Genomic DNA, 24,378 nt, shown 5'->3' on the forward strand with positions numbered 1-24,378 from the left:
CGCAACACACTTGGCAGCATTGGAAATGTAAATCTCTGGCAACATTTTCGCTACAGAGAACTAACTCAAAACATGCATTAGTCGGATCAGCCCCTGATGTCATGGAACAATTAACTTAACAAAATGTAAAATGCATGTCCTTAATGCCAACCTTTGCAAGCTGTAGTCAATTCAATGATAAAGTGTTGAACAAATGCAACCCATACTGCATATCAGCTCCACAGACAAACTAGAATTGCACGGCATGACGTTCCCTATGTGTCAACAACCAACAGCAGGACTACATAGCTTAGAAAAATGTATCTCCAACACAGCTAGATTAGAAAAAGTATTAACTCTGTGTCTAAACTGCAAAGTAATTCTAAAACATAACCTTGACGTAGAACAGGGTTTAGTCAATGGAGCAATTGGTACAGTTGTTGGCTTCCAAACATATCCACATGACAACAACATTCAGTTTGTCAACATCCACTTTGACAAACTTGCAGAAGTTAAAAAAAATAGGTCACACAATAGCATGGTTTCTTCTTTTCAAAGACATGTACGTCTGCAGAGAACAATTCTCTCTATCTCTTGCATTTGCTTCTCTATTCACAATTCGCAAGGTCTAACAAAAGATCACGCATTGATTGACATTGGCAGCCCAGTCCTCAAAGAAGGTATGCATTATGTAGCACTTTCACGTTTCTGTACGCTCAATGGTCTTTACCTAGTTAACTTTGATGCAAACAAAGTCAATGCTAACATTCCTTGTATCCTAGAATACAACAGGCTACATGCAATGTACACCCATCTAGATATGTACCATGTACCTCAAAAAAAGTAAACCTTTAAAAAGAAAACAAATACAAACAGAACCTATAGCAGATCTCCCAGCAATCACGCTGAAAAAACTGAGAACAACTGCTGTTCTGTCAAATAATACAACCACAAAAGTCTGTAGTCCAAAAACACCTACATTTCCATCTGAAGACAAAGAGACAAATGTGTCGTCTCAAAAAACAACTGCAGGCCCATCAAAGGATACAGAGTCACACCTCTCTGGTCTATTTAAATTCAGCAACACAACTGTAGTAAATTGCTATGCACATGTAGCAATCAAACTTCTCTTCCAATTGCCATCAATTGTTCACAACATTACTTAAATGGCTCGGACTAGTTGTGTTTGCAAATGCTCCTCCTTCATAGAAATGCCACAAATAATACTAATAACACTTACAGTGTCTCAGTTATAAGGTACAAATTGGGCTACTGTATAGGAATGGCATGAATCGCCACGCACACACAGGAAAATCCACAAGAATTCCTAGTGTATTTACTACAAGTACTAGAAAGCAAAAACATCCCTATAAATGACATCTTCCAGATTTCATACACATGGAAACGCACATGCACTCTCTGCAACCATGTTTCACAAGACCACGTCCATAATGAACGATTTGTGTAAATTTATCCATACCAAATTGTGAATCCATTTCCATTTCACCAGCTTCTGCATAATGCAAATCATGGCATATTATGCAATTCAGACAATCGTTCCAGCATACCAATAAACTCAAATGGCCAATATGTCATACTAATGCTTCTAAGGTACAATGCAGATGTTACCAAAAATAACTGTAATCTTACTAGCTTCACACATGGCCAAGTATCTCTTGGCAAGTAAACCTTCACAACAGTAGGCATAATCTACATACTGGTGCCACAACCCCTTCAGGTCACTCACTATACTGCATATGTCAACAGAAATAAAGTGGTTGGTTTAAATGTAACGACACTGCTGTTACTCCAAAACATAGGTTACCAGCAAATCTAACAAATGCCTATTCAATATTCCTTCACTCCAAATTCAGTCACTAAAGTATAGTACAATACACAGTTGGAATTCCGCGAACGGCTATCTAACTACATCCATAATACTAGAATAATAATTCTAAAATTGAAGACAGTTAGAATACGCCAACAGATATCCAACTACATCCATAATACTACAAAAGTAATTTTTAAATCCAAGACAGTTACACTACACCAATAGGTGTCTAACTACTTTACAAATACGCTGCATTATAATACACTTCAAATATGCCATCAGTTATTGTTACTGCAAAATGTCTTGTAAAGTCCAATATAGTTAGAATACAACAACGGGTATCTACCTACTTTAAACATACCCTTAATTACGACACACTTCAAACAAACATCCTATAACACTTACTCTTACATAATATATCCATGCTACCACATACAAGTATTCTGTAACATGTACATTCTTTAAAACTATGTAAATGCCAAAAACTCTATGTAATTTAAGTCTTTTTTTTTATCCACTATGGATTTATTCCCAATGACCCAATGATTATTTCATGTCAATACAACAACAGTGTACCACACACTAATGTTGTACCAAACATAGTACACAGAGGGCCTCATCACGACCTCGGCGATAACCCTTAAATCCGGCGGTAGCGCTATTACCACCGGATTTAAGGGTCTGCCGAATCAGGGCCTCGGCGGATTTCAACCCAGCTCTGAGCTGGTGTGAAATCCGCCGAGAATTCGCGCTCATACCGCCGGCGGGAAATCCACCGGCGGTATGAGCGCAAAATTTCCCCATTGAGCCCAATGGGGAATGGGGCATTCCCGAATGGGCTCAATGGGGAATGGGACTTCCAAGTCCGCCCAACTCGTGATCCTGCGCTATTAGCGCCGGGGGCTATGGCGGTCGCGCTAATAGCCCCCGCGCTAATACCGCCGGCATTACCGCCGAGGTCGTGATGAGGCCCAGAATATGTTATAAGGCTATAAGTTGGAGATAGCATTGTCCTAGGCCCCAGAAAGCCTTGTGATGGATGCAGAGGGTCTTGAATTTGATCCTCGTGGCCCCTAGGATCCAGTGGAGAGATATTAGGGCTGGTGAGATACAGTCCCTAGGCTTGAGGCCAAGGATAAGTCTTGCAGCCCTATTCTGGATTAGCTAAAGGGGCATAGGGAGGAAAGTGGGAGACTGAGGAAGGGGCTGTTGCAGTAGTTCAGCCTAGAGAGGATCAGAGCTCTGGAGACGATGAGATTCTGGGGAAAGGTGAGGACAGGTAGAATGCCTCTAAGGAGGTGAAGCTGAAAGTGGGTTTACTTGGCAAGATCCAAGGTGTGAGGGGTGAAGGAGAGTGCAGAGTCATAGATGACCCCAAGGCTTTTGGCCTCACAGGATGATGAGGGTAGAGGACCCAAGGAGGGCAGCCAGTGAGTAGGAGGGAAACAGGGCACTGTTGCCCCAATGAGAAGGATCTCTGTTTTACTGGCATTAAGACGGAGATCATTAGCCGCACACCATGCTTGGATGGTGGTCAGACAATCGGGGATGAGAGAGGTGGAGGTAGATGGAAGTTTGAAGAAATGCTGTTTATCAGCATAACAGTGAAAATTCAGAGAGTAGGAGGAGATCAGGTGAGCAAAAAGGGCAAAATAGATATTGAAGAACCACAGTGATAGGATAGAGTTTAGTACGATGGTTCAGTTGGGGGAGGCCCAACTTCTCTAAGAGTTTTCACAGGAAGGGCGATAGTTAGCTGGGCAGGAGGGGTCAACGGACAGCTTTTTTAGGAGAGGGCGCACAAGGGAGTGCTTGAGGGAAAGAGCCAGTGGTGAAAAGCACACGGACCGCACACAGTGATTCCCTGCAGGACATCTTGTTTGGTAATAGTACCAGATATATCTTGGGCCCCGAGGTACCTAAATATTGGGACAGCTTACCAGAACCCACACACTTATTTCAAGAGGAGAATTGCTATCCCTCAATAAAACGGTCTAATTGAATGGAAAGCCTAGCTTTGAGAAAGACAGTTAAGAGAAAACATTTGTTGGCTTTTCAACTTTTAAAGAATACATTGATAGACCAAGGACATTATGAATTATGTTATTAATAATTTGGATATATAACCATGTACTGAACTCAAGTTCATTAACAATCTTGGGCTTAGTGCGAAGAGCTGGTAGTACACACACACAGTGGTGAGGGAGTGGTTGCACAAATCGGCAAGAGCCGGGGTGAGAGAGGAAATGTCCTTATTGGTCCTAAAAGTGCAGGGTTGCACTTGTTTGGATGAGACCTTCATAGAGCAGACAACTTTAGAGACCTCATCGGGTGTTATGGGCAAGAGAGCGGAAAGTGCAGGGGTAAAGGGAGGGGGAGCCAGGTGAGGCTGGCAGGCTGAAGCAGGATTGGAGGTGGTGGAGAGTGAGGACAGGGTGTCCTGAGTTGTAAATGAGAAATAGGAGGCCAGAGCAGTGCAGAGAGCCTGGGAAGAAAGGAAAGAGGTGGAGACTGTGGTTGGATTGGCGAGTTACTTGCAGATTTTGAAAAATTCAACCATATTGTTAATGGCTGCAGACCTGCAGGCTTGGATGTGGGCCCTCTTCTTGGAGCGGATAGATAAACGATATTGCCTTTAGAGCAGGCGACAGGCCAGTTTGTCAGGGGATAAACCCGTGGTCTTCCATTCAGCAACTCTGCACCCATGTTTCAGGGATGCTAGATCGGAAGCATACCAGCTGTTGCACTTGGAGGCAAGCTTTCAGGCGTATCCTCATGACATTGACAAGGATTTCAGAGGTGAAGGTTAGCAAGGACAGACTCAGAGGGGGAGTCAGAAGCAGGGGAGAGGGGTTGAACGTAGACGCAAAGGCAGAGTCTGACTCTTGGTTCATCAGTCGAGTGACAGCGAAGGAGGCTGGCAGTGCAGGGGGAGGCTTGGACAGAGGGCCAATGGGCACCAAGTGGGAGGTGAGGACAGGGTGGTCAAACCAGGAGAGGGGTGGTGACTGGGTTAGTGATAGGGATGTCTCCAGAGATGAAGCCATCCAGAGTGTCTTTGGCTGAGTGGGTTGGACCGGAAGGAAGAACAGTAAGAGGGAGGGAGTCACAGAGGCCATGGAACTCTGAGGTGGCTGATTCAGGGGAGTCAAGGTGGATATTGAAGGTCACAAGAAGGAGGAGTTTAGAAGAAGAGGTCAAGAGGGAGGTGGTCAGGTCAGCCCATTCAGATAGGAAAGTACAGAAAGGACCCAGCGGCCTGTAGTTGTTAGCGAAGGTGAGAGAGAGAGAGTAGGAGAGACCCTGAGCCTGCAGACAAGGCATTCGAAGGATGAGTAGGATTGAGTAGGTATGATAGAGTCAGGGACCCACTCATGGAAAATCAGGGCCACTCCACCTCTGGGCCAGTTGGGCCTGGGTTTGGAGAGGATTGTATAGCCCTGCGGAAGGAGAGTGTCAAGAACAGTGACAGAGCTGCCATTTAACCACATTTCAGTAAGGGTGATAGCGTCAAGGGCAAAGTCTTCAAGAAGTAGACATATGTCAGAGGAGTGTTTGATAGCAGAACGACTGTTCAGAGTAGCTAATTGAAGCTGATTACCACCTTTGAAAGTATTTCGAAGAGGGGTACAGGGGCGTGCTACTCCCGTCAGTGGTAGTGGGGAGGTGAGAGGAGAGGAAGAAGGAGGAGTCGCAGGAGAAGGGAGGAAGTTAATGAGAGAGGGCAGGCGCTGATCAAGAAGGACAAGAGTAGGTTGAGAACCTTGGGCCATGATAGTGCCATTGTGATAGATATTAATGATACCCGTAGAGGATGAGAAGTATGCCATGAGTACTTCCCATCGACTGCCACCATTAATGGGTGAGGAGGAGAAAGGGGAGAGAGTGGAGACCAGATGGGGGGTCAATAGGTCAGGGGAGGGGACAGAGACGAGAATGTCAATCATAGTCTGCCTGGAAGTATTATTGACGTAGGTGTCAGCAATCGGAAGCCTGGGTTAGAGGCTAGGAGAGCTTTTTTGAGATTTATTCTCCCAGACTTCGTGAGGGGGATAGGATAGGTGATAGACTAGCAGTTAGACTAGAAAGGGGAGATAGAGAGTGGCGGAGGAGAGAGAGACAGGCAGGGTAACTGCACAGTGCACAAATAACTCACCAGGTGGCCCAGCAGGCAGGCAGGCACAAAGGGAAGTATGTGCTTTTAGCAAAGTTCAACATGGTAGTGGAATTTTAAGTACCCATGCTGTGTGGGTGATTAAATGCAGCAGAAAACAGTCAATGTGCAGGTTTGAAAGCATGCCTAAATTAAACTTTCAAGCAAAGCACTAAAATGCAGCAGAAAATGGACAATGCACAGGTTTGAAAGCACACCTAAATTGAACTTTCAAGCAAAGCACTGAAATGCATCAGAAAATTAACAACGAGTGGATTTGAAACACAAGATTCACATTTCAGGTGGAGAAGAAACTACAGTAGAGAGGGTTCGTGGCTCAGCCACCTGTCAGAACATATAGGCACTTGACAATTACGGTAGAAGGGAGTCATAAAGATTACATGTTGAGTGGTAAAGGAGAATAAGACACCCATGTGGCAGTTACATAGAAGCAGACTGGTGAACAACGAAGGTCAGAGGACCCAAGGGGAGGGATGTAGTTCAGTAACAAGGTTTGTGTAAATGTTCCCCATGGGAGGGGCGTGGCACACCAAGGTGCTTACTAGGGTGGTGCAGAGCAAAAACAGTTTTTTTCATGTTCAGTCTATGTCGGGCCGCGGCCACATTGTTCCCTGAAGAGCGTGACCTGCCGACAAGTGGATGAACGGTGACATGGAGAGGGCCAGACAGGGGCCTTAGTGGTGGGCCTGCAGGCTACCTGATTGGACTTAAGGTTGCATGGATGGCCAATCACAGCACAGGCAAGGCAGGCTGGGGAGGCACTTCATTGTGGGGTATGGTGTCACCCATGTTAAACAGAAAGCAACAGCCCCACTGGGCTGCTCCGAAAAAAGCAGTAATGTAAGGAAAAGCAGGCAAAGTCCAAACCGCAATTACATATGGCACTCACAGGCCGATTCTGGGAGATGCTGCAGCAAAAATCATTGTTGCTTAAGGAGTGCTGTTTAATTTTACTAAATAAACACAATTTGTTGTATAGGCGCCGTAGAAATATCTAATAAATAAATAAATACAAATACATTTGAACATAAAGGTTTTCGTGTGGGAAGGGCAATGGTGGCACCCATTGATGTACCTGTGATCTGCAAAAAGAAACCGTCCATGAAAGAGAAATATGTGTTCTGGTAGATGAACTCCAGTAACGTCATAATACATTTTTTGGATACCCCTATGTGATCTTCTTGCAAAAGTAGCCATTCAGTAGCCTGCAGTCCTAAATCGTGTGGAATGCTTGTATACATGCTCTTGAATTCGCAGCTGAAAAGGGTATTGTTAGTGTTGAATGTGGGACCTTAGGGTAGCTTAAAAAAGTGAGTGGTATCTTTAATATGTGTCATATTTCTTTTGTATAATGGATTGCAGAAAGTAATCAATATACGTGACTAATGGTTGCAAGATTCCATTGGTTGCCCCTACTATGGGATGTCCCAGGGGTCTCGCCGTGTCTTTGTGTATCTTCCGTAAAATGTAAACATGAGGCCTATTAGGATATTGTGTGAAAGGTACATCAATGGGTACCAACATGGTGTAACGCTCACCTGATTCCCGCAGAGGCGCCGGTCTTGACTGGGCGAATACCGTATCTTCAAAGGTGATGTGTAACACACGATTGGCTCTTTGGGCTGGACCTCTGTGCACTGTATGTCTGACTCGAAGAGTAAGATGTCTGCAGATAGAAAATATGGGATTAATGAACTGGGGTTATTGGGTCTCTCTCTTCTTCCCCTTCTCTTCTCCTGTAGAACCCCAAAGGTTAACGCTCTCACCTTAGGTAAGTGAACGCCGAGCTCTCCATCTGCCTCGGGGCAGGGTGCCGTAACCAGTTTCTTCACTGGATAAGGGTGCAGGCCTCTTGACCTCAGAGGACTGCTGTCCGTCGTTTACTGCACGAACGGTAAATTCCGAGTATTTCAAATGTCTTTAAAAGTCTTTTGTAATGATGTCTCTTGTTTTGCAGGGTTCCGGCGATGGCGGATGACGGGCTGAAGTGAGTTGAGGATGGAACCCGTGTGAGGAATAGAAGCGCCTGGAAGCACGTAAGTAAGCGCTTGTTGCCTGCTTCACGATGCGCACTAACTGTCCTTTTATCTTGCAGGTACAAGTTCGGAGCTGCTGAAGGGTGCCGGAATACCCACTGGGTTCGGCGTGGGAAGGAGTAATGGCACGTGAGTAATAAAGTTACCCAATGTCTTTAAACGCACCTTCTTTTGTCTTCAGATGCGGGATGCAGCGCCGAAGGCCTCCGGAGCGTGCGAAGAGTTGGTAAGCTTTTGTCTTTCAGATGCCGGAATGCAGTGCGAAGACCTCCGGAGCACGCGAAGAGTAGGTAAGCCTTTGTCTTTCAGATGCCGGAATGCAGCGCGAGGCGTTGGTGACAGCCGATGGACCAGGTAAGAGAAGCGCTGTCACTGAAGACCGTAATGCTAACCTGTTCTTTCTTGTCTTTATAGGTGTTGCTGCAGACTGGATTCAGGATGGTAAGCCTTTTTCCCTTAGGCCCAGGATCAGATGCAGAAGACACGATGAGCGTTCTGCTGCAGAGGATGCAGAATAACACAAAGCAAGATTCATCCATCGGGTGTGGTTTAAATAGCCTCCTGTGGTGCTTAGGTGTCTCCTTCCACAGCCACGCCTAGGTAAGAAAAGAGTTCCTGCTTTCCAGAAGAGTTCCAGTGTTCTGAAGCTAGGGAGTGGCTCCTGCCCCACCCAACAGGAAAAGTAGTCCCAAACAGAAGAGGATTAGAGGCTCAACTGGCAGGTAAGTAAGCAGCATGGTCTGCTGCAGGTAAGTCCACCCAAGCATTATGAGCCCGGCGCTTCCAGCGCTGGGACTGGGCATATTTATGAGCCTGGTGCCACTGGCGCCAGGACAGGGTCCAAAAGGTCCCAATTGGGACTGGTTGGCACTCGGAACCTGGGTTATGGGTCTGCTTCCAAGGGAGTTGGGTAAGTCCTGACCTTTTGGAAGCAGAGATCATGACACATGGCCCCATTTTATGCAAACGCCTTTATGTTCAAATTATAGATGGACCGCATATTCCTGCACCCAGTCTGGCAGAAATATCTCAAATATCGGGACCCCTACATAGACCATTATTTTGGCATATTGAATGACCCCAAAGAAATTCTGTCAGTCTTTGTAGGCTACCTGAAGCTGATTGACAGTAGGATACAATTCACTGCAGAGATAGGAGCCCCGGGGGCCAATTTTTCTTGACATAGGAGTCAACCCAAGGGAATCAGGTCTTGAAACTAATATTCATTTCAATTTTATTTTGAAATTTGTTTATTGGCATTTAGTTAGGGTTACAAAACAACACCATCAGCGGGTGCATCTGTCAATATCAAATGAGCAAATTTTCCACATAGTACAGCAACATATTAAACAGTAACTACAAACAACAAATTAACATTAACTGTCTCCTGAGTCGTCTTGAACAATGTTCTACTGGTCACCGACAGGGTGGATGTTTGGGTTGTGGGGGGGGGGGCAAAACCAATTCAGGAGCCATCTTGGGCCGTGATGGTCTAGTTCCAGGTAACTTAGTTGGCTGCATGGACCAGCGATTCGCCCCGGCGAGTTATTCAAGGAGGTTTGTCGTCTGGAGAGTGGAACAGTTTTACCATGGTGTCTTTCCATGCAGTTAGTGCCATACTCGAGTCTTCGGAAGATCTGGCTACACTATCCTCCCAGGCCCTTGTTTCGGCGTTCGCCCATTTCTCAAGTTCTTTATGCCATACCGTGAAGATCGGACCTGTGGGCTTTTTCCATGACATGGCCATAGTTCTTTTTGCCAATATGCACACTAAGTCCATCAGTTTAACTGAGTGCTTGAATTTAGCTAGTCTGGGGTAGGTACCCAAAAGGCATTCATGCGGAGTCCATGTATACCTGGTCAAACCCGCCTTTTTGCACATTTGCTTTATTTTTGACCAGAGGGTCTGAGTTTTGGTGCAGTTCCAGAGCATATGGATCAGGTCTGCATTATCAGTCCCGCACCAGGTGCAGTTCGGTTGTGTAGAATTGTTGAATATAGCCAATTTGATTGGGGTTAGGTAGGTGCGGTATAATACATTTATCTGGATCAGTCGAAATCTGTGGTTTCTAGAGACCTCCCTAGGGAACGCCAGTGCTCTATCCCATTCCTTATCTGACACCTCCAGTCCCATGTCCGTTTCCCACTTAGACCTAAGTACTGCACTCCGGGGGTTAGGAGTGTCGATTAGGTGACCGTATATTTGGGACACCACCCTCCCGCCTTCTCCGAGATTATATAGTAGTGTTATGAAGGGGTCCATTTCCGGTTCCTCTGGCCAGGTTACCCATTTTATTTGTGCTATTTTTCGAATCTTCTGGTACCAAAGGTATTGGCCAGAGGGAATACCATCTTCCGCTTGTAACATGGGGAATTCCCGGAAGGTTCCCTCAGCATATAGATCACCCCAAGTGTATACCCCTTTCCTTTCCCAGAGTCTGATATTATGCAGATCGGTATCGGCCTTGTCCTGCCCCGAGATTATTGGCATTTCCGGGGAGTATGGCTGCTTTAGTTGCATAACCGAGTTGGTTCTATGCCATATTTTCCTACCCAGGGTCACCAAAAAGGGTGCATTGCGTAGCAGGTTTTGGGGGGCCCAAATCAGTTCTTTCAGTCTTACCGGAGATATCATGTCCTGTAGCAGGGGAGTTTCAGACGTGGTCTCGTCTGCTAACCATTTAGTTACAAAGCCCAGCTGAGCAGCAAGGTAATATTTCTCTAAATTCGGTAGTTGAATTCCACCTTGTTTGTATGGTAGAACCAATGTGGATAGGGCAACCCGGTGTCTACCACTTCCCCATAAAAAGTCCCGGATTATTGCATCGAGTAATAGAAAGAAGGGTTTAGTGATGTAGAAGTGCACATTTTGGAACCCATATAAGAATCTAGGAAGAACAATCATTTTAACTATAGAGGCCCTACCCATCATAGATAGAGGTAGCTTAGCCCAGAATCCCATGGATTTACGCAGTCCCGGGAGTGCCGCCCTCGTGTTACGTTCATGCATTAGCTCTGGGGTGTGCATTATCTGGATCCCGAGGTAACGGAATGAAGTAGTTTGCCAATTTATGCCCACCGAAGGAAGTTCTTGAGCAGACCTACCTTTTAGTCCCGCTAGCGGAAACAAGCAGGACTTGGTTTTGCTGAATTGTATGCCCGAGACCTTCGCATAATTGTCAAGGACTTCCAGCATTGTTGGCACATTAAGAAGAGGGTTGTTGACATATATAAGCACATCATCGGCATATAAAGAAACAATGTGATCCACCCCGCCTATCCTTATGCCTGCGTCAAAAAACTGCTTTCTAAAGTAAATAGCTATGGGCTCCAGACCTAAGATATAAAGCATGGGTGAGAGAGGGCAGCCTTGCCTAGTTCCCCTACAAATGTCCCAGGCCTCCGACACATATCTCCCAGATTTTAGCCGTGCTCTTGGTTTATTATAAAGGATCTTAATCCACCTAATGAACCCCTGGCCAAAGCCGAATCCCTCCAAAACTGCCACCAGCCACTCCCAATAAATAGAATCGAATGCCTTAATGGCGTCTAAGGACAGTAGTGCATAACATTCCTGGCTTGTGTCGGTTTGAGCTATTATGTGCTGGAGCCTGCGCAGATTCATGGTCGTGTTACGACCAGGCACAAAGCCGTTCTGGTCCGTATGTATTATGTCTCCAATTACTCTGGATAGCCTCTTAGCTAGAATTGATGTAAGTATTTTAACGTCGTAATTAAGAATAGCAAGGGGGCGGTAAGAGTCGCACCTATCTGCGGGTTTATTAGGCTTGAGCATTGGGACAACCAGAGTTTCCCTCATGCTATCAGGTAGGGTCCCCCTTTCATAAGATTCCAAGAAGACTTCATGTAATAGCGGTGTTAAGGAGGGTTCATATGCCTTGTAAAATTCCGGAGGCAGCCCATCGCTGCCCGGGGCTTTACATGTCGCCAGGGATCTAATTGCCTCAGTTATGTCCTCGGGTGTGATGTCCATGTCTAAGGTCTCAGATTGTGTGGGAGTTAGTTTAGGCAGGCCAATCTCATCAAGAGTATCTAGTATTTGGTCTTGGGGGACTCGATCAGTGTGAGAGTATAATTGCATGTAGAAACTCGTAAAAGTATCATTAACACCCTGTTGAGTGTTGTGAGTTTCATCAAATTCATCCCGCAGTGTGGTGGTTATGTGTCTGGGGTGTTCTTTCTTGCAGAGCCAAGCTAGTAACCGGCCAGGTTTGTCTGCTTCTGCGTGTGCTTTGTTTGTTCTAGCGACAAAGTCAAATCTAGCTAATCTGCTCCATGCTTCAGCGCAATTCTCTCTAAGCGTACTAAGTTCTTCTTCCCTCTTCGGGGTGTCTATGGGGGCAGCTTCCAGTTTCACAATTTCCTGTTCCTTCCTGCCTAACTCACTGCGCAATAGTTTCCTGATGCCACCCGCCTTAGCAATGACTTCTCCTCGCGTTACTACTTTTAGGGCATCCCATAGAGTACTGACGTGGTCTACGCTCCCAGTATTTTCTGATATGAAATTGTCTATGGACTCATGCAGCTCCTCTTTAAATGCCGGATCTTTCAGGGCTTCCACCGGCATTCTCCACATGGGGATGGGAGGTTTTGGGCCAGTGTGATTCCATTCCATTAAGAGTGGAGAATGGTCTGAAATGGTTCTTCCCAGATATTGCGCATCCCCTATCTGAGGTAAGTGCTCTCTACCCACAAAGAAATAATCTAACCTAATATGAAGGGCATGTGGAGACGAGAAGTACGAATAACCTCTTTCCTCTGGGTGTAGTTCCCGCCAAACATCTGCCAGATCTAGTCCATCAGTCATAGCTTTCAGGGACGTGGTGGCAGTGGAGGGCCCCCTTGTTGGAGGCCAGGACCTATCCAGCGTTGGGTTGTGGACACAATTGAAATCACCCCCCCATATAAAGAAGCCATTCTTATATTGCAGCATTTTGGTACTCAGCTCCCTCAAGTGCGTTGGGATATTGTGATTGGGGAAGTACGAATTCACAATACATATTTCCATCTGCTCAAAGGTCCCCCATATTACCACATATCTGCCTTCTGGGTCTTTTTCCATCTTGGTGAGTCGGAACGGTACTTGGGGGTTGATCCAGGTGTAAACCCCTCTTGCAAATCTGGAGTAGGAGGCCCCAAAGCCCTGTCCCACCCAGTGTTCCCTGATCTTCGCCTCTGATTCGGCAGTGCAGTGCGTCTCTTGTAGCAGAGCTATATCCACTTTTTTCCTATGCAGGTAGGATTTAATCCTATTTCTGCGGAGATAGGTGCCCAGGCCCCGCACATTCCATGTCATTATCCTGAATTGACCAGCCATGGTGGTTTCAGAAGGGGTCCGGGGTCAATCCACCTCTCATAAGGGCCATCTGTTAACTTGGCTGAGTCCTCACAAAGTCCCCTTAGCTGTAGGTTCAAACCCATCAAGTCCACTATTTCCGCCCTCCCATCCCTTATCCTCATATTGACGTTCGGAGACTTACCAACTTTCTCAACTTTCATCTCGAAGGATGTATTAACCAAAGGGAACAACAAGTAACTGCCCCCAGCAGTTGTTTCAAACTCACAACGCTCGGGGGCTCCCGAGCCTCCGGGGCCTCTCCAGGCCTTTCGGTACGGGTGGTGTGTAGGCATTCGGCCAACACTGTATTGGGTGGGGCGGGTCGCTGGCGTTCCTGCACTTGGGCCCTCGTGCTCCTGCCCAATTAAGACTTCTGTTCGTTACAGCGTTAATTCAGGCTCCGCAGACAATGTCGTGATTGCTTAGTGTCGTGATCCTTTTCTCAGGCAGTTTCAATCGTTCCTTTATCGCTTGTTTCCTTTCTCGAATTTTTCCGTGTCATCGGCGAGGTTGTTGTGTTCAAGCCACATATTTGCAGCCGCCGGAGTTTCAAGGAAGATTGCCTTCCCTTTGTACAGTATTTTAAGTCTGGCTGGGTACAGCAGCATATACTTCAGATTGAGTTCCCGTAGTTTAGCTTTTATTGGTATGAAGGAGTTCCGCGCTCGTTGCACCGTGGGGGTGTAATCAGGGTATATGACTATTAGAGAATCGTTCCTTCTGATCTCTCCGCCTTCTCTTGAGAACCGCAATATTACCTCTCTATCTCGGAAGTTTAAAATTTTAGCTATTATTGGGCGTGGGTATGAACCAGGTGGCGGCCTTTTCTGGAGAGACCTGTGGGCACGTTCCACAGCTAATATTCATTTCAAACCCACTGACAGGAACAATCTACTGCATTGCCTGAGGTTTCACCCCCCTAACCTCATCAACAATTTACTTTACAGCCAGTTGCTACGGGCTAAGAGGAAGTGATCAGCAACCCTCTTGAACCCAAAATGGATAAAATTATCCATAAATTGGGCTAAAGGGGTTATGCCGAGGACCAGCTTCTGACTGTATGCAACAAGGTAGCTGAATTGCACAGAGATACTACGCTCAACAAGATTACTACTAGAGTTAATCCTGGCCTAGTTTATGTATCCACATACTCCATCCAGAGTAACAGGATCAAGAAGATAATATACACGCACTGAAATATTATTACCATTGATGATAAGTTTAATACACTGTTCAATTTTCCCCCAATCTTCTCTTACAAATGCAGTAACAATTTAAGAAACATGTTGTTTCATAAGGGTTGTGAGAAACCAGAAGGTACTCACACATCTACTCCCCAGGGATCTTCTGTTCAGGTGGCTATGGAAGGGCCATCGCTTTTGGATCCCAATCCTGGGGGTGGACAAACGAGAGAGAATCACTTGAGTGGAGGGTCCTTAGGGATTGGAGAGAGGGTACCCGAAGGTGAGACATGTATCCCCCCTTTCCTGATATTGATCTACTCTCCCCTCCCTTAGCCTTCATTGGCTATTGTGAATCTCATCCCATCCTCCCCTATAGTTTTCCCTTAAGTAATGAGAAGCACCACTCTGGGACTGAGACAAAGAAGATTGGTCTGAAGGCATGTGGCAATGAAGATCAGGCATGCCTCACTAATCGACTCAAAACCGTCATGCAGTTGAAGATACCTCATTTCACCTGCAACCTATCAGTAATAGAGGAGAGTATAAAAGGTTGAATCCAGAAAGGCATGAGAGGTGCAGTCGCAGAAGAAAAAGAGAACCGAATAGTTGCTGTGCTGAGGAGTGAGAAGCCGAGACGTTGACACTCCAATGAAGATCCCGAGAGTCTTGCAGAGGTGACATTGCAGGAGCCCCTGTGAAGGAAGGTGTACAGCAAGCGCTGCTAGGGAGCAGAGGCAGAGCCCACCACAAAGGCAGATGTGCTCCAGAATTAACTACCAGATGAACTGACAAGTTGTTTTTCCTGCTCAAGGAGACGCTGCCGAACAGAGCTACAGAGACCCAGTAAGTGTCAAGAGACACTAGGAATGCTGGAGCATTTCCAGGGACCTTGGAATTGGTAACGATCCAGGGAAGTAATGAAAACTACATTTATTGAATACTGAACTGCCTGAAAGTTACTGCTTAAGGGCACACAAGTAAAAACTGCATTTATTGGCTATTGAACTTCCTGAAAGGTGCTGCTTAAGCGCACGCAAGTGAAAACTGCATTTATTGAATAGTGGACTGCATGAAAGGTGCTGCTTAAGCCCGCACAGGTAAAAACTACATGTATTGAATATCGAACTTCCTGAAAGGTACTGCTTAAGCGCACACAAGTGAAAACTGCATTTACCGAAAACGATTTGCATGAAAGGTGCTGCTTAAGTCCAGGCAAGACTGAACAACGAACGGCTTTGGGGAAACCTATGGTTGCGTGACCTGTGATGAACGAACTGTGTGGTCTGACAGCTGCGCAGGGAGTTTCCTAACACTAACATTGCCAACATCAAGAGACAAATCACAGACAAGGCATGTGGTTGCTGGTTTCGTGACCTGCAGTGGGTGGACCGTGTGGTCTGATGATTGCGTCTAGACCAGAAACCACTTCAGATTGGAAAAGCAGCAAAGAAGTGTGTGTCCTGGGTGAAGCTAACCAAAGGATGGCTCAAACAAACCAGGTATTCTCTTATGAACTTGTGAACAGAGGTTGCAAGTTAACTGTTCAGTGTAAATCTTCAGGAAGGGAACCCTAAGAACCAAAGAAATTGGGGAAGCGAGTCCCAAGATCAAAGTGTTGTATGAACTTCATTATATTTAAACTTGGGGAAGGGAAAACCAAGACCTTCTTTTGATGCGAATTGTGATGCCAGTGAACCTACAGAAGGTAACTTCATAACGTGCTCAAACCTCCTTGAAACGAAGTTACATTGGAACTATACTGAACTTGAACACTTATATTTTTTTGAGAACATTTCCCCACTAGATTGTGTTGTAGTTGTGAGGACAAGCTTAGGTTTACAGACTTTTGGTTTGGACTTATAGACACAGACTTTCCTTTGATTTCTTTTGGCAGGTAAAATCCCACCATAGAGTGGGGTTACTTATGCCTTACACCATCCTGATCATTAATGATGCTTTGTGTAGAAATATATATCTGTTGTCTGTTTCATCTCTCTTGATACCATGCCTGTCTCATAAGGTACACTCAGTAACAGAAAAATAGCAGTGCACAAATGCTTCAGAAAGGTCACTTACCCGTGCCTGTACTGTGTAAACTATCACAATTTAATTAATGGTAACATTTATCATCCACAACCTGGAGAAAACATTCTACTGAAACACTTTGCAACATGTGATACCTCTCATTGAATATATGCCATTTCACCCCATATGTTATCCATGTAGTTAGCATTTCCCCTCTTTTTCATACATCTAAGATTCCAGCCTTTTCTGACTACTTACTGCATCCATGGCACTTGGACATTGACGCGATGACGTCATTGTGATCTTCTGTGACATGACGCACCTATGGGCTTGCCTTTTTTAGCATCCTCAGCATTTCCACACTCCATTTTCTATGGTCTGTTCTCGGTGGCAGTTTTTGTTTTTAGCACTCTTAGTTCCTGCTTGGAGTCATAGGTAAAATGGATTTATATGTACACTTTGGCCCTTAATCCATTGATCCGTACTGGGTGTTGATCTCTCCTCTTTATTAAAAGATTTTCAGCAGCAAGCTTCACTCCCTCACAGTGACCTTTTCTTAAACACCCAGGTCTATCTTATTTGAAAATATTCTGGGCTTAGTAAGTATGGATGGCATTATAATAATGGCACATATTACTCTCTTTCCAGACAGATGCTGTTTTCTTTACGTGTTATGCCAACAGGTAGGAAGGTAGGATGTTATGCACCACTTCTCACATATATTTGTACATACTCATGAATATTGTCTATAACTACATCAATAACCGGATTGGATTATGTTGGTTTTGGTGTGAACTACAGATTGGCCCTGAAGAAGGAATCATTTTTCTGAAATGTATTGGCCATAAAGGAATATGTCTACTTTGTCATCTGTTTCCTCTGTGTGTTTATGCATCTGTCAACTAAAATACTTTTTGCACACAAACCAGTTAGTATTGTGGTTATTATGTTTTGAATGACATACAGATTGGATTGTAATGTGAATGGTTGTGTCCACAACCTAGTGAAAGTTACTCTTATAATATCTAAAATAAATGGTCTAGAGTTAATGTTGGCAGCTGAGTGGAGTTTCCTTCTGCTGACCTCAGACATCTCTTCTGGTTGACACAAATAGAGTTCCACTTGGTTGCTCTCTATTCCCAGAGAACACTGGCTTCATCTGTAATAACAGATATCATGTCTGCTCTATTACAGCTTCAACACAGACCTCTGAAAGTCAGCTCCTGATTTAGTGGAATATATTGCCCCATTGTATTACGGTTGCTTCTTTAACTCTGTTTACTTTGCTCACGTTGCCCTGCAAGATATTTTTCCGTTTTCCATTGTGGCAGCTACACTGGCCTGTGAGAGGGTCAGTTTAATCTACAGTAGAAGGTGCCATTATTTGTGTCATCATGGCTGTTGTGCCATACAAAATTAACTCATAGGAAAATGAATAGTAGCTGCTGCTGATATAGCATCTGGGTTAGTGGTCCCGCAAAGCCCTGGAAAGGCTGAGTGGACACAGTCCCTTCTTCCCCTTCTATCATCTGTAACTAGGTTTCATTTAAAAAAAAGTCTAATGGTTTCAAAGGGAAAGAGGTACTTTAGCAGATTGGGTGCAGTCTTTAACATTCAAAGTGATGTTGATGCACCACATAGGGATTAGAAGTGGCTGTAGGAAATGTTGACTCCCTGTAATAAGGATAGCTGCCATAAAGGGCTTAAGGAACAGTGGCTGGGCAGTGTGGGAAAACTCAAGGTGCTGCTGTCCCCAGTCTATTGAATCACATCTGTTGGGGTTTCAAGCAGGATGAGGGAGAGTGTTTTTTTTTCCCGCCATCTCTCATCAGCATCAAAATAGCAACTAGATGAACGAACCTGGTGGTCACTATCTAGTAAAGCAAAATTAATGTTTTATGTAATATTGACACATTCTTCATAATGTCATAAATATTCATCAGAAGGTTGCAGTTTGCTTTGGATGTCAACAGGAGATTTGTTTCCAAATAATCACCTTCGAAATGATGATTATCTAGGGATTGAGTATGTTCTACTGTGGCAGTAATGAAATCTGTATTTATTCTTCCATCTTTGAAATAAAACCCATATATTTCTTGTTCCCTCTGCAGATAGTGGAGCCATAAATACTAAGAGCATGCCGGAAAGTCATGTAAAAAGAGAGCCATACAAAAATGTATCGGACCAGGAAGCAGAGAATCCTGAACTGTTTTCTGATGGTGCAATGGATAGCTGGACCTCTTGCAAAGTGGAGAGCAGCAGTAACTCAACAGAAAATATGTCAAAGGAACCATCATTCACTGCGGAAGGAGAGCATCTGCCTAGCCAAGCTTTCAGAAATGACAAGGGAGCCTTTGCTGGGACACCATTCACATGCCTTGAATGTGGGAAGAGCTTCAGTCATCTGCACAACCTCCAAAAGCATCAGCGAATCCACACTGGGGACAGACCATTTGAATGTCTGGAATGTGGGAAAAGCTTCATCCAGAAACAACATCTAAAAAAACACTTACAACTCCACACCGGGGAGCGACCTTTTGCATGCAACCAGTGTGACAAAAGCTTCAGCTTAAAACATAACCTTATCACCCACCAGAGAATCCACACTGGAGAGAAACCACATGAGTGCGAGGAATGCGGTAAGAGGTTCAGCCGCAAAGAGACTATGATGACACACAAGAGGAGACACATAGGACAAGTGAAATTGAGCACCTCATTTAATGAAGGGGAGGATGTTGTAATTGATGAAAGAATACACACTAATCAGATGCTCTCCAGTGATAAAAAGTTAAGTCAAGACCCAAATGTGACCACTCATTTTGAACAGCAGACAGATGCCACAGATGTGAGACTGTATACTTGTTCCCAATGTGGGAAAATCTTCCACCACAGGCAGAGCTTTATAAATCACTACAGAATCCACATTAGGGAACGACCATTTCTCTGTATGCAATGTGGTAAAAGCTTTGTTCAGAAACAGCATCTCACCAAGCACCAGCGAGTTCACACAGGAGAGAGGCCCTTCTTCTGCAAAGATTGTGGAAAAAGCTTTAGCCTGAAACACAACTTACTAACTCACCAGAAAATACATACTGGAGAGAAACTGTTTGTCTGTGAAGACTGTGGCCGAGGCTTTAGTCGTAAGGAAAACTTCACAGTCCACCAGAGAATCCACAGAGTACAAGAACATTTTAATGCCAGTTACATTAGTGATAATGTCATTAGTAATGTTGACAATGGCACTATTGTCGAAAAGAATATCCAGGATGAAAAACCACTGATGATCACCTTGTTTGGGAAGAGCGTGGATGAAGAGAGTCTTCTCTTAAAACCACCATATCCTCTCTCTGGTTTAAGACCTTATGAATGTTCTGTGTGTGGGAAGAGTTTCAGTCACAAACACAGTCTAATGAACCATCTTAGGATTCACTCTGGGGAGAGACCATATCCATGCTCTGAATGTGGGAAAAGCTTTATCCAGAAACAGCATCTTACTAAGCACTTGAGACTTCATACTGGAGAGAGGCCTTTTTCATGTAAGGATTGTGGTAACCGTTTCAGCTTGAAACACAATCTCATAACACATCAAAGAATACATACAGGGGAGAAGCCTTACCGATGTATGGATTGTGGGAGGCGGTTCAACCGCAAAGGGACTCTATTAGCACATCAGAGACTCCACACAGGTCAAAGGTCTAACTCATCTAATTTCAGTTGCAAGAAAACAATTATCAGTGAAGTAATTATGCAAGAAAAGAAACCCTTGATAATTAATTCTTGCGGGAAGACGCCCAATCTTAGACGTTTCAAAAGGCAATTGAATATTAATTCAGTACAAAGGGTTCATACTTGTTCCATTTGTGACAAGAATTTTAATCATAAGCACAGTCTGATGAACCACCTTCGGATCCACTCTGGTGAGAGGCCATACTCCTGTTCAGCCTGTGAAAAGAGCTTCATACAGAAGCAACATCTCACCAAGCATATGAGGCTTCACACTGGGGAGAGACCATTTGCCTGTGACGATTGTGGGAAAAGCTTCAGCTTGAAACACAATCTTTTAACCCACCAGAGAATCCACACAGGAGAGAAGCCTTATCGGTGCACTGATTGTGGGAGGCGTTTTAACCGAAAAGGAACACTCATTGTTCACCAGAGAACTCATTTGAGACAACGACAATTGTCATCTTCTCTCATTCTTACTGAGCCATTAGTTGCTGGTAGTCCTCTCCTGATAGCAAAGTCAGAACTGCTTCCTGTAAAACAGGCATTCCTCATTCAAAAGAGAGTTTGTAAACCACAACAGAGATCCCAGTCCGATATAAGGCTACCCTATGCTTGCAATGAATGTGGGAAAATATTCAGCAAAAAACACAGCTTGTTAAATCACAGAAATATCCACACCAAGAACAAACCATTTTCATGTACTGAGTGTGAAAGAAGGTTTGTTCAAAAACAGCATCTTGTAAAGCATCTTAGAGTCCATACAGGAGAGAAGCCATTCTCTTGTGAAGAGTGTGGGAAAAGCTTCAGTCTTAAGCATAACTTGATGACTCACCAGAGAGTACACACAGGGGAAAAGCCCTACCAGTGCACAGACTGCGAACGGAGGTTTAGTCGCAAGGAAACTCTAAAGGCACATAAGAGAATACATTCAATGCAGAGATTCTCCACTTCCACTGTCCCTCTTAAGGAAAATGGACAAGATAATGTTCACATCAAAGAGTTGTCAACAACTTTAAATTTGTCTGGGAAGAACATTCGGTGTAAGAAACATGCCATATTCAATCCAAAGCCTCAGTCAGATGAAAGTTTTTATTGCTGCACTGTCTGTGATAAGAATTTCAATCACAAACACAGTTTGATTAACCACCTTCGGATCCATTCAGGGGAAAGGCCATATCCTTGCACTGAATGTGGGAAAAGCTTCATACAGAAGCAGCATCTCACTAAGCATTTGAGGCTTCACACTGGGGAAAGGCCCTTCTCCTGTAATGATTGTGGGAAGAGCTTCAGTCTGAAGCACAATCTCAAAACCCACCAGAGAATTCACACAGGGGGGAAGCCTTTCCTTTGCACAGACTGTGGAAAGAGTTTCAATCGCAAGGGAACTCTTGTAGCACATCAAAGGATCCACCTTGTTGAGAAATCATTGGACCCCACTTTGTTGCCCACAGAGGATACGATTAAAGTGGAAACTATCAAAGATGAAGGGACGCAAGTTCCATTTATGCAATGGGACCACATTTTTGACTGCACAAATGTTCCAAAAAGCCACACAAGAACTCCTTCTGATGGGAGATCTTATAAATGTACTGAATGTGGGAAGGACTTCAATCATAAACACAGTCTTACAAACCACCAGAGAATTCACACAGGAGAAAGGCCATTTTCCTGCATGGTGTGCGGGAACAGCTTCATCCAGAAGCAACATCTTAAAAAACACCTGAGACTTCATACAGGGGAGAGACCATTTAGCTGCACAGAATGTGGTAAGAGCTTCAGCCTGAAGCATAACCTCATGACACACCAGAAAATCCACACCGGCGAGCGGCCCTTCCTATGCAGTGAGTGTGGTAAAAGCTTCAACAGAAAGGGTACTCTCATCTCTCACCAGAGGACCCATGTTGGTGAGGGGATAATCACATCTACTGCTAGTCACATGGAAAATATCACCCCATAGGAGAGAACCCAACTCCATCTTTTGACTCATGGGATCAGTGGCTTCCATTGAGAAGGAGATTGTATGTCTATACATATTGTTCATTCAAAGTCTTGGGCAGTAACAGACTGAGTACAACCTACAACAATGATTTGCTAAATCTGTACAGGCAATTAAACCATTAGATAACAGCATCATGCAGCCATTCACCTTGGCATGCAGTTACAGAAGAATATATAATTCCATTGGTCAGGAAAAGTACAATCAGAAACAGTAAGAACAGCAACAGCTCAGTTTGTTAGTCTATAGGTTTGACATGATTGCATAGTTAATACGGGAAAGTGGAGAACAGAAGTGAAGGTTAAGACCTGTCATCCTGGGTCTAACATTGTTTGAGTGTGCCATACAATGCCTAGAGGTACTGCATGTTTTTGTACAGCTACTTGTTTCTTTCGGCTGAAGCGGTTGCCTTAGTCGCAGCATTTGAAACAACCCCTCAGAAGGTTCAAAGAGGAAGAGGCCATTACAGTGACACTATAGATGCCAACATAACATCACAATAGAAGTAAGTGTTGCTGCCAAACTGCTCTGTCCACAAGAAGTGGGAAGATCTGCTTGTGATCTTCTATGTGCCATGTATAACTGTTGTAGCATGTTGTGACTCTGGTTAATTTATGTTATTGCATGTATGCAAAAATAGAATCAGCTTGGAGAAAGTAACCCTGAACATCTAGTAGATTTAAGGAGTTTGTGGTAAAATATAGAACAAAAATACATGTGCGTTTAGATTTTCGTTCTCAACCAAGAATCTACATTTCATAGTCCGCATACACATTTTTCATGGACATTTCAAGGACTACTGTTTTTGGGAAGGATGTGACCAGATTTAATGTATGGGACGATTCTCTCACATGGTTGACATGTTATTAGTTGAGAATACTTTAGTAATGGGTTGTCATTTGTCATAATCCTGATTGCCCACCATAGACCTCTCAGCTCTGGATGTTGACAGCCTAAGAGCTGCTCTGTGAACGCAATCAGCCTTTGAGAGATCACTAAATGAAACATGTATACAATGAACATCAAAATGCTATTTTCCCAATTGTTGTTTGTAGACATCTGCAGCATTTAAAAACTACTGCTCGCTTTGTGTGGGACAAAGCCTTAATGAATTTGGTACTAGTGCAGAAAGACTAGACCTATACTTCCTTTCATGCAGAGAAGAAGATGCTGAGCAAGTGAATGTATAGATGACTTATGTGGTAACCACATTGTGAATTAAATCAGTTTGTGACACTAGCTCACTCAAGCCAGTCATCTGTTCTTCATGCAATACCCTATAATATTGATATTCTGGTTTTGGGGCCACATTATTGAAAGATCATTCCTGCCTGTCATTTACCATATTAGGACAAGAAGATGCCACAATCAGCAGCAACCATCCAATTTTATTAAATTGCGCCAGTACTATCTGCAGCTTGGAACATCAGGTTTCCCAACTCAGATTATTTCAAAATGAAAGTAAAAATTACAGTTTGGATTGAGTGTCCACCAATAAATGAAGAATCAAAAATGCAACCTTTCCCACTGACAAGCTCTTGATTGACAGTGAAAAAAATAACTGCATAAAATGCGAGAAAAGGTAGAATCAACAAATAAATTATGTTTGTTTTTCATTACATATGTATGGTAAGATCATCACTTATTATTGGAAGATGGTATCATAGGCAATTGTGTACGAAAACTATAAATGTTCCATTGCCCAGTTTATTGTGTGATTTGTGTGTATTTGGGTGCCCTATGTTATACAAACCAGCTGAACTTGTGGGCAGCAATCTTTCACATTCGTGATTGATGGACTAATTCAGCCTGACTCTCTAAAGCTACCAGAAGCTCAGGCCAGGGTTGGGGGGGTCTTCCATGGACCAAGCGTTCATAACATACATCTTCAAAATCTCAAGCCCACTCTCAATTTCCCATGGCCAATAATCCACTAATGTGTACATGATCTTTTTTTCAAATAATTTTTTATAAAATGTTCAGTTCATCAATAGAAACAAATTATGCGTTGATACAGCTTATAACCTGTACGCAGTGTTCTACATATATAATATCTTATTTAACATGA

General features: G+C 44.1%; 1 protein-coding gene across 1 annotated transcript in view; it reads left to right on the plus strand.

The window, feature by feature from the left end:
• The window catches only part of LOC138567599 (zinc finger protein 585A-like), an 80,974-nt gene extending 57,045 nt beyond the window's left edge, over positions 1-23,929 (plus strand). The window contains exon 3 of the mRNA XM_069645986.1: positions 18,700-23,929. Within this exon, the coding sequence (XP_069502087.1) occupies positions 18,700-22,271 (3,572 nt within the window). The 3' untranslated portion in view covers positions 22,272-23,929. The remainder of the gene's footprint in view (positions 1-18,699) is intronic.
• The last annotated feature ends 449 nt before the right edge of the window (positions 23,930-24,378 follow it).

Source organism: Ambystoma mexicanum, chromosome 2p (genome assembly GCF_040938575.1).
Source record: "Ambystoma mexicanum isolate Mex_15411 chromosome 2p, UKY_AmexF1_1, whole genome shotgun sequence".
NCBI lineage: Eukaryota > Metazoa > Chordata > Amphibia > Caudata > Ambystomatidae > Ambystoma > Ambystoma mexicanum.